The 12924-nt window shown below is 52.7% G+C and overlaps 9 protein-coding genes across 9 annotated transcripts; 6 read left to right on the forward strand and 3 right to left on the reverse strand.

The window, feature by feature from the left end:
- Nucleotides 1-8: 8 nt before the first annotated feature.
- SAICODRAFT_9364 (uncharacterized protein) lies at nt 9-572 on the forward strand (the record flags this gene model as incomplete). The annotated part of the gene is made up of 2 exons (XM_019171889.1): nt 9-159; nt 214-572. 2 exons carry the CDS (start codon nt 9-11, stop codon nt 570-572), a joined length of 510 nt encoding a protein of 169 aa, XP_019022149.1.
- A 37-nt stretch (nt 573-609) lies between these two features.
- Nucleotides 610-1549, reverse strand: SAICODRAFT_9365 (uncharacterized protein; the record flags this gene model as incomplete). The annotated part of the gene is made up of 2 exons (XM_019171891.1): nt 610-1160; nt 1216-1549. The coding sequence occupies 2 exons, from the start codon at nt 1547-1549 to the stop codon at nt 610-612; spliced, it is 885 nt and encodes a 294-aa protein (XP_019022150.1).
- A 199-nt stretch (nt 1550-1748) lies between these two features.
- On the forward strand, nt 1749-3033 carry SAICODRAFT_27097 (uncharacterized protein; the record flags this gene model as incomplete). The annotated part of the gene is made up of 2 exons (XM_019166999.1): nt 1749-2040; nt 2096-3033. 2 exons carry the CDS (start codon nt 1749-1751, stop codon nt 3031-3033), a joined length of 1230 nt encoding a protein of 409 aa, XP_019022151.1.
- A 913-nt stretch (nt 3034-3946) lies between these two features.
- SAICODRAFT_9367 (uncharacterized protein) lies at nt 3947-6388 on the forward strand (the record flags this gene model as incomplete). The annotated part of the gene is made up of 2 exons (XM_019171893.1): nt 3947-4523; nt 4578-6388. 2 exons carry the CDS (start codon nt 3947-3949, stop codon nt 6386-6388), a joined length of 2388 nt encoding a protein of 795 aa, XP_019022152.1.
- A 1938-nt stretch (nt 6389-8326) lies between these two features.
- SAICODRAFT_27099 (uncharacterized protein) lies at nt 8327-8680 on the forward strand (the record flags this gene model as incomplete). The annotated part of the gene is made up of 1 exon (XM_019167000.1): nt 8327-8680. One exon carries the CDS (start codon nt 8327-8329, stop codon nt 8678-8680), a length of 354 nt encoding a protein of 117 aa, XP_019022153.1.
- A 442-nt stretch (nt 8681-9122) lies between these two features.
- SAICODRAFT_31548 (uncharacterized protein) lies at nt 9123-9448 on the forward strand. The gene has a single exon (XM_019167947.1). It carries the CDS (start codon nt 9202-9204, stop codon nt 9427-9429), a length of 228 nt encoding a protein of 75 aa, XP_019022154.1. The 5' UTR covers nt 9123-9201; the 3' UTR covers nt 9430-9448.
- A 1197-nt stretch (nt 9449-10645) lies between these two features.
- On the reverse strand, nt 10646-11802 carry SAICODRAFT_67271 (flavo protein WrbA). Its single transcript, XM_019170300.1, has one exon. The coding sequence runs from the start codon at nt 11762-11764 to the stop codon at nt 11144-11146; it is 621 nt and encodes a 206-aa protein (XP_019022155.1). The 5' UTR covers nt 11765-11802; the 3' UTR covers nt 10646-11143.
- Nucleotides 10681-11191, forward strand: SAICODRAFT_161939 (uncharacterized protein). The gene has a single exon (XM_019165620.1). It carries the CDS (start codon nt 10821-10823, stop codon nt 11145-11147), a length of 327 nt encoding a protein of 108 aa, XP_019022156.1. The 5' UTR covers nt 10681-10820; the 3' UTR covers nt 11148-11191.
- A 665-nt stretch (nt 11803-12467) lies between the features above and the next one.
- SAICODRAFT_161928 (uncharacterized protein) lies at nt 12468-12879 on the reverse strand. The gene has a single exon (XM_019165619.1). The coding sequence runs from the start codon at nt 12836-12838 to the stop codon at nt 12602-12604; it is 237 nt and encodes a 78-aa protein (XP_019022157.1). The 5' UTR covers nt 12839-12879; the 3' UTR covers nt 12468-12601.
- Between the last annotated feature and the right edge of the window lie 45 nt (nt 12880-12924).

Here is a 12924-nt window from a genome sequence, read left to right on the forward strand (position 1 = left end):
CACCCAAGATGCCGAAGAAGAGGTCTATGAAGGATATTGGAAAGCAGGATGAGATCCATCCTTCTTCACGAAGATTTACTCAGCTCAACCGCGTTGTGTTGCGAGACGACAAGTTGGCGAGGATGAACCACCTGCGGCATAAAAGCAAGAACAACCAGGGTATGTGGCATCCTTTCACCGAACGTTTGATGTGTATGCTGATGGCTTATGTAGTGAGTCGAGCAATTGTCTTCAAGCTGGCCTTGGAAGAAGCAAAAGTCACCACCTTCACCGAAGCCCAAATCCACGAAGTCATCCAACAATACATTGCCCGCAAAGACGTCGAGCTAGCAGAGGAAAAAGCAAAGCGAAGACCAGGACGTCCACCAACAGCCAAGCAGCAGCAATTAACAATGTCAATAGAGCAGGAGAAGAAAGAGTACGAGACCGGGTTTTATTGTCCTGATTTGAGGGATGCGGAGAGTTGTGAGCAAATTATATTGTGGAGTGGGGATTTCAATGCGTTGCCGAGGATTAAGTTTACGAGGTTTTCGAAGCCAAAGGAGGAGACGGTTGAGGTTATGCAGGAGTAGAAGCAGAGAATATTGGAGTTCTTGGGGGTATTCTGCATTATTTTTGGTATCTAGGGGTCAAAATTACGTCGGTCGTCTCGCCCTCTTGCTCCTCAGCTGGCACTGCCTTGCCTTCCTTCACCAAGAACAATTCCCTTGCCCTCCCGACCTTATCCGCAAAGATGAGTGTGGCCTCAAACACACTCGCTTCCTCCCCCTCCGCTCCCACAGCCCTCAGATGCTCCACAACATCAACCATACCTCTCGTCTTCTGTCCCCCATCCCTTCCACCCTCCACAATGATCTCTCCCTTTGCGATGACGTGAGTTTTCGGGCATGATTTTGATTCTGGCTTCGGAAGTTCTGGCATAGGGAAAATGTATCTGACGTAAGGATATACTGGATGTGACTTCAATGCTTCCAGGTCAAGTGTTCGTGTAGTCTTCGACGGGCCTGATGCTGAAGTGAAGCCGATACCACGGACAGTGCGAGTCACTGTTCGTTCTGGTTTAGCGAAGGTGAGTTCAGAGGAGATCGCAACGACGGGGGAGCCAAGATAAGGTTTCATCTGGTCCGCGATAGAAGCGATCAGAGTGCTCATGGCACATTCTGTGGCCGTGGTCATTAGCAATGTACAATGACAACACATGGCGACACTAGACACCTTCCAACTCGTCCTTCTTCTTCTTCAATACCTCTTTCAATTCATAAGGCAGTTCCTCGGGTGTCTCCACCCACAACGGGAGAAACACCTCCTCACCCTTCCCATATACCTTCCACCCACTTCCCAGTGTAATTCCCAGCGCGATAGCGGCCAAAACTCTGGGCCACCGTCGTGGTTGTGCGTTTCCAGATACCTCGACGCCTTTTATCTTCGCGAAGGGAGAGGACGATGAATCAACAGGCGATCCCGAAGTAGCATACCCGCAGGCTCCACGCTTGTAGACCTGAAAGACCGCACTACGCAATGGGAGGGCTGACAGAAGTCTTGGTGGCATTGTCGTTGTCCAAAGTCTCGATATCTAATTTTAGAATTCGTCCGGTAATGTTGAATAACTTAATTTTACTTAACGTCGGCCGCCGACTGCACTTAAGGATTAACTCAAACGCGCCCATGCATCATCGTATGCTGGCGCCGTAGCAACGCCGGCACCACACCTCACAGAGCTCATCAGCTCACTCCCCGATCACCCAACCATGAAATCACCATTGAGCCTGTTATACCTTGCCATAGCCTCTGCCTCCGCAGTAGCTGCAAAGTCAGCACATGTCTACAACTTTCCCTTCTCCTCGCGTTCCCAGCATGCGCCATCCCTGACGGCACCGGAAGCACGAGCGGTGTTGTCCCATGAGCTCCAGGTTTCGCAGTTTCATAAGGGGCTGGAGATGCAGATTGATGCGTTGGCGTTTGTGAGTGGTGAGGAGGGGTTGTGGCAGGAGAAGAAGGGTGGGGTGGTTGTTACTATCGCTGGAGTTAGGGATCACAAAGGTGAGATGAGCAAATCAGGTCCATATTGTGCATTGGCTGACTTGCTTTCTGACAGCTATTTTCCCTGATACTCACCCAACTTACAACATTGCCGATTCACCGACCCACGAAGCATTCGGGGATTTGATGACCCGGTTTATCTCGCAATCCGCCTCCTCTCGTGCCGAGTCTGCGGAGAGGATTTACGTCAACACCGACGGTTCCTCAATCTTCGTCATCCCATCCGGCTCCTCCATCGCTTCCCACATCAAAGCAACTGCAGACCTCACCACCTTCGCCTCCAAATTCGGCAAGAAAGCTGCGAAGCACTTCGACATCTCCAAGAAAGAGCACAGGATGTTCATCTCGGAGATGTTAGCCCTCGAGTCCTATATTGCTGCTTCTCCGCTTCTGGAGGCTGATGCCAGAACGTTCGTGCAGTTAAATTCTTTGGAGGGGTTGTTGTTCCGTCACTCCTCCGACAAACACCACAAAATCTACAAAGAGGCAACTCACATCCTCGCTTCCCTCGTTTCTCAGCTCACCTCCACCTCCACCCGCTCTACCATCCTCCTCCTTCCTCCCGCCCCCACGCAATCAAGCTCCTTCCTCACCCGCCGCGCCGAATCCGCTTTCGCATTCGGTGAGGGCCACGTCGCTTCCTCCCTCGACTTCCCCACATTCCAGTCCATCATCTCCTTCCCCACCAGACTCACCTGCGAAAACGCTACAAACTCCTGTTCCTCTCATGGATCTTGCCAACCCTACCGTGGCCGCGCCGACGACTGGCGCTGTGCTTGCGGCGTGACCAAATCCAATAACGGATTGAAGACGACGAAGTGGGCGGGCGAGTGGTGTGAGAAGAAGGATATCGTGTTGCCGTTTTGGATCTTTTTCTTTTTTGGGTTAGGTATGGTGATTACCGTGGGGTGGGCTGTCGGGTTGTTGATTAGCGTTGGGAATGAGGATTTGGGTGGGGCTTTGATGAGCTCTGCCAGGGTTAAGAAGGATTAGGGACGTTTTTTTTCGATTGTTCATTTACGGTTTCTAAAATGCTACGTTTCTTTCCACGTTGCTCCTCGCTCGCTTTCACTCCCATATTGTTGTGCATACATCCGTTCCAAGGTGCTAAAATCCAAAGTCACAACGCCCTTCAAAGAGGCTAGATCTGAACGATCACCATCTTGACCTTGTATTCGCCGTTGGACGATGGAAGCGTCTTCAAAGAAACTCGATGTCGTAATCACGGTGGGATGTTGCGACAGATGAAGGGCTAGGGGAATTAATATCCGGGGAGCTTAGTTCGGCGGCCCCTTCAACACCCCCACGACCATCAACATTCCTCCTCAACTCTTCGTGGACGAGGATCTCAGAAAGGAATACCCTCCATGAAATGCTGACCAATTTCCCGACCAATGAAAACGCATGGCACCCCGTATTCCATAGTCGAGGTTACGATCGGGTCTAAGCAGCAGATACGATTCGCGCCGCATAAGTGACAGCCCCAAAGAACGCCGCGCGCCGGGCCCGGGAAGAGAAGTCGTTGGGGACGATAAGTTTCTGCCATGGCCGTTCCTTCGTACTCGTGCTGTGCCTACCCGTTTTTCGTAGCATTCATTTCGCAGTTATTGTAGCGGAACAACGATTCTCCTTGTATCCAGGGTCCCTCATTGGCTAGCAGGACGGTTGACTCGTTTTACGTTAGGCTTTCCCCGCCCTGCAGTGTACGGACCGGCCGGCAATCGGAACCTCGCGTCAGCTGCAACTGCGCCTGAGAAATCTGCAACAACCAACCACCTGCCAGAATCAACAACAACCATTTCAGCAGTTGAATGTACAGGGGTGATTCGATCCCTGCATATATCTAGCAATCCTGGCATATCCAGATAATGCCATCTCCTTTGTGCAGCCGCAGACCACCACGACCATGACTCCATCCAGTTCGGTGAGTGGATCGGGGACTGGGGGTGGAGGACAGCATATATCCGGGACGGCCACACCTGCGCACGTCTCGCCGGCACCGAATACGACTCAGTTTGTCTTTGTGGACGAATATAACCGGTTCAAGAGGTTGAAGGTCACGAGGGCGTGCGAGACGTGTCGGAGGAGAAAAGTCAGGTGTGATAGTTCGCAGATGAATGGAGGTCCGTGTTCGAGTTGTCGGAGGTTGAATGTGGAGTGCATTACGCCGAGCTCGTCACAGCAGCCTGGGTATCCTACACGAGACGACGAGCAAGTGCACAAGGGTGATCAGTATCAGACTGGAGCCGGGGCGACCGCGCAGCAACATGGAATGCCTCCGCACGATTTTCAGCAACAGAATTACCCGCAGTTGATGCAGCAACAGTATGAGCAACTCGCACAACTTGCGCATTTACCTGTCGAGCAGTTTACACCTATCGCACCAGAACCACATCAGATCCTCGCACAGCAGGAACAGGGTGAGGAGATGGGGAAGTTATCGGATGTATTGGGATTACTGAATATCGAGGGAAGCGGGAGAGGTGATTTCCTCAGACGGTACAGCTGTAAATGCAGTTACTGACGAGTTGTCACAGCTGAATACGTCAAATCATTCGACAAAAAGTACGTACCGACTATGCCGGCGGCTGGCGACTGCGGAACTCCACCAATATCGTTCTCTTCACCAAAGCTCTCCTCGGAACTCCTCGCGACACGGATACCCGCCAACCTCATGCCAAGCGACGACCTCGCCATGCACTTGTTCAGCGTTTACTTCGAACAAATTCACCCATATATGCCGATCATTTCCCGCCGGCAGTTTATTCGACAATGGCACAAAGACAGGGATGATCTTAGTCCGCTGTTATTGGAGTGTATTCTCGGCTGTGCTGCACGATTCACCGAGCGACCCGCGGGTAGGACAGACGTCGATGATCCGAGCACGAACGGAATGGTCTGGGTACTCCGCGCAAAAGAGCATATCTGGGATTACCACGACATGCCACGCCTCGCAACCGCCCAAGCATCCCTCATCTTTCTCAAAGCACTGGAAACGATTCCGCAACAAGGGTTGTACTACCGGTCGTGGCTGATGTTGGGTGTCATCGTCCGTCATGCGATGGATTTGGGGTTGAACAAGTTGGCAGATAAGTACAAATCACAAATGCCAGTGATGGACCTCATGATTCGCAGACGGATATGGCAGCAGTTGTTTATGCTTGATCAAATGATGGGACAAGCTACGGGTCGGGAGAAGTATATTGATATCAATACGCTGGATTTGACGCTGCCAGTGAGGGATCCGGATTTGGACGAGAAGGAGTTCGATACGCATTCGGATTTTATCTATCTGGTTGCGTTAGTGAAGGTTCTGAGGAGGATGAGTGATATTTATCTTCAGCTGGGTGCGGACTGGAAGTTGAGCTCGATTTTCACCGTTGGGTATTCGGCGATGGACGAAATTCTCGATGCTTGGTACGCCGGTTTACCAGCACGGTTGAAACTAGTGGTACCAGATGATTTTGATGCACCATTGCCGAAGTTTGGCTTTCATTTTTTGCCGTTTTTGCACATGGTTTACAATCTGTGTCGGATTGTGCTGCATCGGCCGTGGGCGGAACAAGGTGGCCATATCGATAACGTGGAGAAGTGTTTGGGACCTTCCATCAACCTCGTTCGGATCGCGAAGGCTACGTTGGACCAGTTTGGACTCCGTGGCTTCCAGTGCTCGTTACGAGGGACGAACTTCACGGTTTATGGCCTCGTTTCTGCGTCCGCGATCTTCCTGGGGAGGATTAGGGCGAATGTAACAAATCCTTGGGCGAAGTTCTTCCAGATGGGGATCGAGGTGTTGGAGGTCGTTGTGGATTCGACGCATAACGAGGATCTACATCAGCAGGTGCAGAAGATGAAAGAGGCTTGTCGAGCATCGCTTGAGCGGTCGAGGAGGTTGGAGTCTACGCCTCCTGTTGGGCCGTCGCCCCAGCAGGGACAGCAGCAACAACCGCCGAGCCAGCAGCCGCAGGGGATGGATACAACGTACAATTCTGATCCGGCACTTGGGTTCCATGTCCATCCATCCTGGCATCCGGATAATGCCGCAAGGGAGGTGTACAGCCGTGGTGCACCACCGGCTGCACAATCCTTCCAGCATGAATTGCAAGGACTGATGTTGCCACCAAATCCACCCGCACCATATATGCAGAACAATTTCGGCATGGTGGGCGGTACGGGAGGGATGGCTGGCATGGGGGCCCCGGATATGGGAGGAGGGTTTTATGGGGGGCCGGAGGATGGGGATCCGCAGTATTGGTCGCAGATGCAGGCGCCGACTGGGATGGATCATCCCGATGATTTGGAGGAGGACTTAAGTGGTGGGCATGGGCATGGAATGGGACTGCAGTGATGTGGGAATGGAGGAGGCTGTTATGAAAAATCGTTTTTGTTGGCGTCAGGTCTGGTTTCGTAATTTTGGGCATGGATCTGGGTTCGAGAGCGTCTTTCTTGAAGATTGCTAGGGTTGTATGTTGAATGTGTAGTATGCAAGGGCGTTATGTGATAATGGAGAATATTTGTCCTCGAGAACGCGGTGCGACTTGCCCGTGGTTCATTCTACCTCTATGATGATTATGCCAAAAGTCATCCTTATTCGGATGCAGCGGGCTCGGGACGTTCGTCTCGTTCGCCGCAGCCATGAAGGACAGCAATATTCACCGGCCGGCTCGCTCTTTGCGTCACCCTCGGGAGACGATTGGGTGGAGTTCTGAGAGGTAATCGATGCGTTTAGTTACGTTCGATAAACAAGTGTGTGTATATCCTCGGTCACGAGAGATCATTTTCGGACAATTCGGCCTTTACAGCTGCGTCGCGTGCGCAGACCGGATCAGGCGTCGGAGCCTTACTGTACCCCGACCGAACTATTAGCGCGAACGATTTTTCTATACCCATCCAGTCCTCCTCGTCCTACTCCTCCACGCCAACCACCATGACCAACTTCCAACTGGCCCAACTTATCGCCATGGTGGTGGATGATTGCTCTCATGGGTTTGGCGACATATCTAGAACTTAGATATCCGGGGACTTGCCTGACCAAGGTCTTGGACGGCTAGTACTAGCTTTGTAGTTGAAGAATTCCGGTGGGACTGGAAGGCTCATCGGACTCATGTCAACAGGAGAGCCGGCTGCACGATCTTCACCAACTTGGAGTCCTTCATAAGTAACAGCACGACAATCACAGGCTGTAAGATAATTGCATTGCACATTGCAATTATGCTTGTGTGTGAAGCCTGGGAACGTCGTGCACTTCTTTCCTCGCGCTCACGATGGAGAAGTTCGTGTCAAGTCACATATATACCCCGGCTCACAAATCCAGGTCGAAGGCCCGATGCATCCACAGCAGCCCGTACTCCTCGGGTAAGTGCTCAGGTCTCGTTCTCTTCTCTTTTTCTTGATGGCAGCAAGTCGGTTGTCTACTCCTCTGGCTCTCGCAGAACTCCCTACGGTCCGCGCGCTAGTCCGTGACACTGAAAGCGGTCTTCATGGGACAACGCTCGTCGCGGCCTCTGTCATGATACGATATCTTGCCTTCATGTTCAAGAAATGACCCGCCTTGGCTTCTCACACATGCGCAAGAAGGTTCACTGATAAAGGCTGGGCCGATTAAACTCGGGTGCGACAAGCGACAACCTCTCTTTTAGAAGTTGACATTCAGCTGGAATAGACCATGGCTCCTCCAGATTCCGTTGTGAGCTCATTGATTTGTTCATGCTATCGGCGCTGGTAGGCCTAGGCGATCAACCGCGCTATAGCGCTAGTACAGTACTAGTAGACTAATCTTTGATACGCCCATCGACATACTCAAACTCCCGCTCGGAGGACCTTAAGCTTATCACACCGCTGTCAAGATACCGCGATCGACCGCCCTCCCTTTACGAACGGTCAATTTCGTGACGTTCACGGGCGGCTGTCGAACGTTACCCTACGCTGCGTCGGGGCCGGCGGGCGTGAGACACGGCCTGTACTCGGACCGACTCAGATTTCCACAAAACAGCACGTCAGTCCCCGAAATGAAACTTACTGGAACGATTCACGCTATGATTCCCATATGTGACGCCGACGCAACCTTATGCCGCCATCCGCGTCCGAACCTCGGTCCGGAAGTCGCGGACGCGGCGTCGGACCTTGTCTTTGATCGAAGCGGAGTCGAGCACACGACAGTGTTTGCAATGAAACGACCGACACAAACGGTATATAAACAGCAGCGATGGCTGTCTTGAGAAAGGTGTAAGAACAGACGGTGACAATACCAAGCCTCCAAGAACCATACCAAGCCTTGGCATATAACATGACCACACCAAACATCTACACCGCAGTTATGCATACCGAACATACAAAAGCAACTGGAATGAACCCACTCCATCTTCCAATTGGGCTTTCAGACCGCAAACTCCGCCGCAACAGTTTTACCTCAAGTTACGGCGCCTTTCTCTCCTCGCACGCTCACGTAATCAGCGACAAAATCTCTGGTGTAGCTGCGGATGTCATCCTGCATTTGTACAATGACCACAAGGAGAAGAAGGAGCGACATCATGAGAGGAGAAGCTCAAGCTCAAGTGCGTCTTCTGGATCCAGTCTGAGCGTGAGGTCGAGTTCCGAGTTATCTTCGAGGTCGAGAGGGACGTCGCCATTGAGAGGCTGATGATGAACCCGAGGAGAGCATCAAGCATGCTACAGTCGACGTCAGCAGTCCCTTTGCACAGTCGCAAAACATCCGGGTCCCACGACGTACTCAGAAGAGCAGAACGACGTACTCAGAAGAGCAGAACGCCGTTTACTCAGGAACCTCGAGGAGGCCTGCGTCAGAAAACATGGTGCACGCACAGCACCCTCGGCCTCAATAACAGGACAAGAAGGAGGCGAGTGACGGAAAAGGAAGACCAAGAGTAGATACACGAGAAGGGCCTAGGCTTGAAGTGCGAATGCGCTTCGCAAGAACGTATTAGAGAAATATCAAAACTTTAGCAACCTGTCCATACGCCCCAATGTCCGAAAATGTCCAAATGATGTCCGTGTACACCTCACCCAACCAGAAATACGTAACCCATCGCTATGAGACGCCCTACATAACCAACGCACCTGCCGCAACCGCGAACGCAATGCCACCGATACCGGCACCAAGCATACCTGCACCAGAGTTCTGAGTAGCGGAAGCAGTCCCAGATGCCGCGGCAGCAGCAGAAGAAGTACCACTCGTTCTCGCCCTACCACTCGAGACGGCAGATCCCGACGTCGCACTCGCCACGGCACTCACAACAACACTGGAAGCACTCGGCGCCGCGGTCGCCACAACTGTCGCACTCGACACCGCTCCCGTACTCGAACTTCCGTCAACAGGCAACACAACATTGTCTGTATTGTCGTACTTGTTGTAATCAGGACAAGCCATGAAACAGTTGTATGTGGCATTCGTCGCCTCATTCCCATAATACGACGTATCATTCGCATTTCCCGGAAAATACTCATCCGCACATTTCCTCACACAGTCGATCGCCTCACATGGGAAATCCCCTGATCCCAAACTCATCCCATCCAACTCGTACTGAGAAAAGTTACCAGTCATGTCATGGAATGTGATTTCGAGGGCGGAGTATTCGAAGCCGCCGAGGGATTCACCGTTTTGCCATGCGTTCCAGGAGATGGCGTAATAGGGTCCATCGGGACCGGCAGCAGCTGGTACGGTTATTTCGGTGGTGTTTTGGGTGATTGGGATATCGCCCAACACGCATACGGGACCAGTACCCCAGCCCGGGGGAGTTAGGGCGAGGTAGACGCGGATGGAGTCGAAGCCCTCGGACATGTAGGAGGACGTGGAGGAGGTGGGGATGGTGACGTTGAAGGGGACGTCGCCGCTCGGTTCGTAAACGGAGAGGAACGCATCGGCGGATCCGGCGTAGGAAGCGGAGCCTGGGGCGAAGATTGCGGTTGCGGGGGAGGTGAGGAGGGTTAAGGAGGCGATGAATGCTGTTGTAAGGAACATGTTCAGAGAGTGTATGCTGTCGATTATGCTTGGATTAGGGAATGAATGCTGGACTGAAAACACCTTCAGAGGAGGAGAACAGGAGAAAGGGGGGTGTTCTGGTTAAATATGTTGGTGTTTTGGCTGAAGGTAGACTCGGGGCGGGAGATGCCGAAGCCATCGCATCTGGGGCGCACAGACCAAGTGAACCCTGCACCATGCCGGGGCCTGACGCGGAAGTGAGGCGAAGGAGGTCATCTTGGAGTCATTCAAGGGGTTCATCGATGAGGAGGATTTGTAGATGCGTATTAAATGCTAAGAATTGCTTTTTCCTCGGCTGTTCTCAGTGAAGCTTCTAAAGTTGACTGAAGCCTTCCGCTGCCCTCTTCGAACTTGCGCGCGGTCCAGAACCGACCGGCAGCACTTTTTGCAGCCTCTAGCTGCTCGTCCGGAATGTGAGAATGGCCCAATTGTGGGATTAACCGATCCAGTTGTGGGCATATCAAATTCCGGGGGACAGCTGTCCATCGAGGTCAACGACATCCATGGTCATTAGAGAGAGGAAAGGACAAATGATGTGAACCACTCTTATTTATTAAGAAGAAATTATCGAATCTTTGAACCCCGTGACCCTTATCCCAATTTGTAGACGTTAACCGTATAAAGAACCCAACACCCATAAACAACAATAAAAAGGTAAGAAAAAGTGCATGCAAACCCATCGTGCTCCGTTTTGTTTGTTTCAACAATTTACATAACCTCGCACTTGAGTCCACAAACACCGCCCTTCTTCTCCTGTTCCTGAGTAGGTGCAGTATCCCTCATGGTAGTCTTCATCTGTCCGGTGGATTCGGCACGAGGGCGGGTCTCGGTCTGGACTGGCGCAGGCGCGGGAGCAGCAGCGGGGACGACAGCTGGAACAGCAGCAACGGGCTCAGGCGCCTTAGCGACGACAGGCTCGACAACATACGGCTCAGCAACAGTCTCCACAGCGACAGGCTCACTCCTCAACGCAGCACCCTCACTCGAAACAAGAACCGGCTCACCCAAGTTCAAATCATCCAACTTCTTCGTAACAACCTCCTCCTTCTTCTCCGCAACTACGGTTTCAGCGCCGTTCGCTTGGATTCGGGGGCCCGAGCGTAGTTAAGCGAAGAAACGCTGAGCGTACTGGGCGAAGGACTCACCCTGGATACCAGCGACCTCGAGCTCGAGAGCGGAAGGCATGCGGGAACCGTCACCACCGGCGAAGGTACCGGCACCCCAGGCGGAGCCACCGTGGACCTCCTCGAGGTTGGTGAGCTGAGCGAAGGTACGGGAGTATCCGAGGGGAACGTAGATCATTCCGTGGTGAGCGAAGGTAGACATGGCGTTCATGACAGTAGACTCCTGACCACCTCCGGGGGAAGCAGTAGAGACGAAGACACCGGCGAGCTTACCGGCGAGGGCACCAGTAGCCCAGAGACCACCGGTCTGGTCAAAGAAAGCCTTGAACTGGGCGGGGAAGTTACCAAAACGGGTGGGGATACCGAAGATGAAGGCGGAGTGAGACTCGAGGGTCTCGATGGAGGCGAGGGGGTAGTCGCGCTTGCCGGGAGCGTGCATCTTGGTCAAAACATCCTGGGGGAGAGTCTCGGGGACCTGGTAGATCACGGCCTCGGAACCGGCCTTCTCGATACCGGCCTTGACAGCCTCGGCCATGGTGGCGATGTGGCCGTACATGGAGTAGATGACGATGGCGATGGACTTGTTGGCAGGAGTAGACATTTCTGATGGATGTATGTGGTCTGGAGGGGAGATGGGAGTGGTCGAGGACGTGGGATCGACTGGCTTTATACGCGCGCGCTTTGGTAACGCTGAGTAAGTGAGGTAATCTCAGCACAACACCAACTCCGCATTAGGTAACGCTTGATAAGCCGAGTGTAAACAGTTTGCCCTTCCATGAACATTCCAGTATTGTCGACTGCCTGAGTCTGTCTGTGGCCATGTCAGGGTTACGGAACGGAGATTTCTTCTAGTAACAGCGCCCATGACCAAGTCGATCAACCTAACCGTAGCTACCCAGTGTCCATCTTTTGGTTGAGCTGGGACTTCTTTGCGGCCGATCTTGACTGGACACGTGAACCTATTCGAACGACGGGACCGTTGATCGACCCGCGAGGAGGTTGACAGGCGCGCGTGTTCAGGGGGTGAAGGCCCTGTCTGTCCGTGTGCATTCTATTAATATTGCAAAGATGCTCGAGATACTGGTGTAAACTGAGTAAAATGGCTATGGAAAGTCCATCTCTGCTCTTCCTACAAAGTGGTCCTTCTCCCGAGTTCGATATCTTTGACATTTTTGTCGCGCAAAGCAGGCCTAGGTGCGGTTTCTGAGCGCTGCACGTGGACACGTCCTCAACGAAGGGGACGGCTGTCCAAGGGGTGACTGGGCTATGTTTGAGTGATGAGTAGTCCTCCTACCTGCGTGTGAAGCAAAAGCGACCGTTATGTTCATGGAAGCCGCGGCTATGTCTACGATTGCGTGCGTTTCCAGCTCTCGCTGAAGCCTGGGGACGCCTTACTTATGTACACCATGCTGGCCGCGGCTCGGCCTCGGTCTTAGCCTCAAGTCCGTGACAATGAGCAATGAAGTTGGTACTCTACGAAGACATCCTTTGAGGTACGGCATACTTGCAGGTAGGTGATGGACAGGGAAGGAGCCGTGCCCTGTCTCCACCTATGGGAGCAACTCCGAAGTCCGCACATGCCAAGCTTGCAATGCCAGCAAGACGGACAATTGTCGTAGAAGGAGACCTTCCATCTAGTGTAACTTGCTTCTAAATACATGCAAAAACCGTTCATTCTTTTCCCCTTCCCATCGTGTCGAAAGTAATTTACACCTGTGTGGAATTCGACCGTACCCATTCCCTGTGCGTTCAAGCAAGAGA

This window comes from Saitoella complicata (genome assembly GCF_001661265.1).
Source record: "Saitoella complicata NRRL Y-17804 unplaced genomic scaffold SAICOscaffold_22, whole genome shotgun sequence".
NCBI classification, from domain to species: domain Eukaryota; kingdom Fungi; phylum Ascomycota; class Saitoellomycetes; order Saitoellales; family Saitoellaceae; genus Saitoella; species Saitoella complicata.

Coding starts and splice junctions, on each gene's coding strand:
- SAICODRAFT_67271 (XM_019170300.1), bottom strand. CDS start 11,764: ATGTCTACTCCTGCCAACAAGTCCATCGCCATCGTCATCTACTCCATG.
- SAICODRAFT_161939 (XM_019165620.1), top strand. CDS start 10,821: ATGGTAGTCTTCATCTGTCCGGTGGATTCGGCACGAGGGCGGGTCTCG.
- SAICODRAFT_161928 (XM_019165619.1), bottom strand. CDS start 12,838: ATGAACGGTTTTTGCATGTATTTAGAAGCAAGTTACACTAGATGGAAG.
- SAICODRAFT_31548 (XM_019167947.1), top strand. CDS start 9,202: ATGCCGCGGCAGCAGCAGAAGAAGTACCACTCGTTCTCGCCCTACCAC.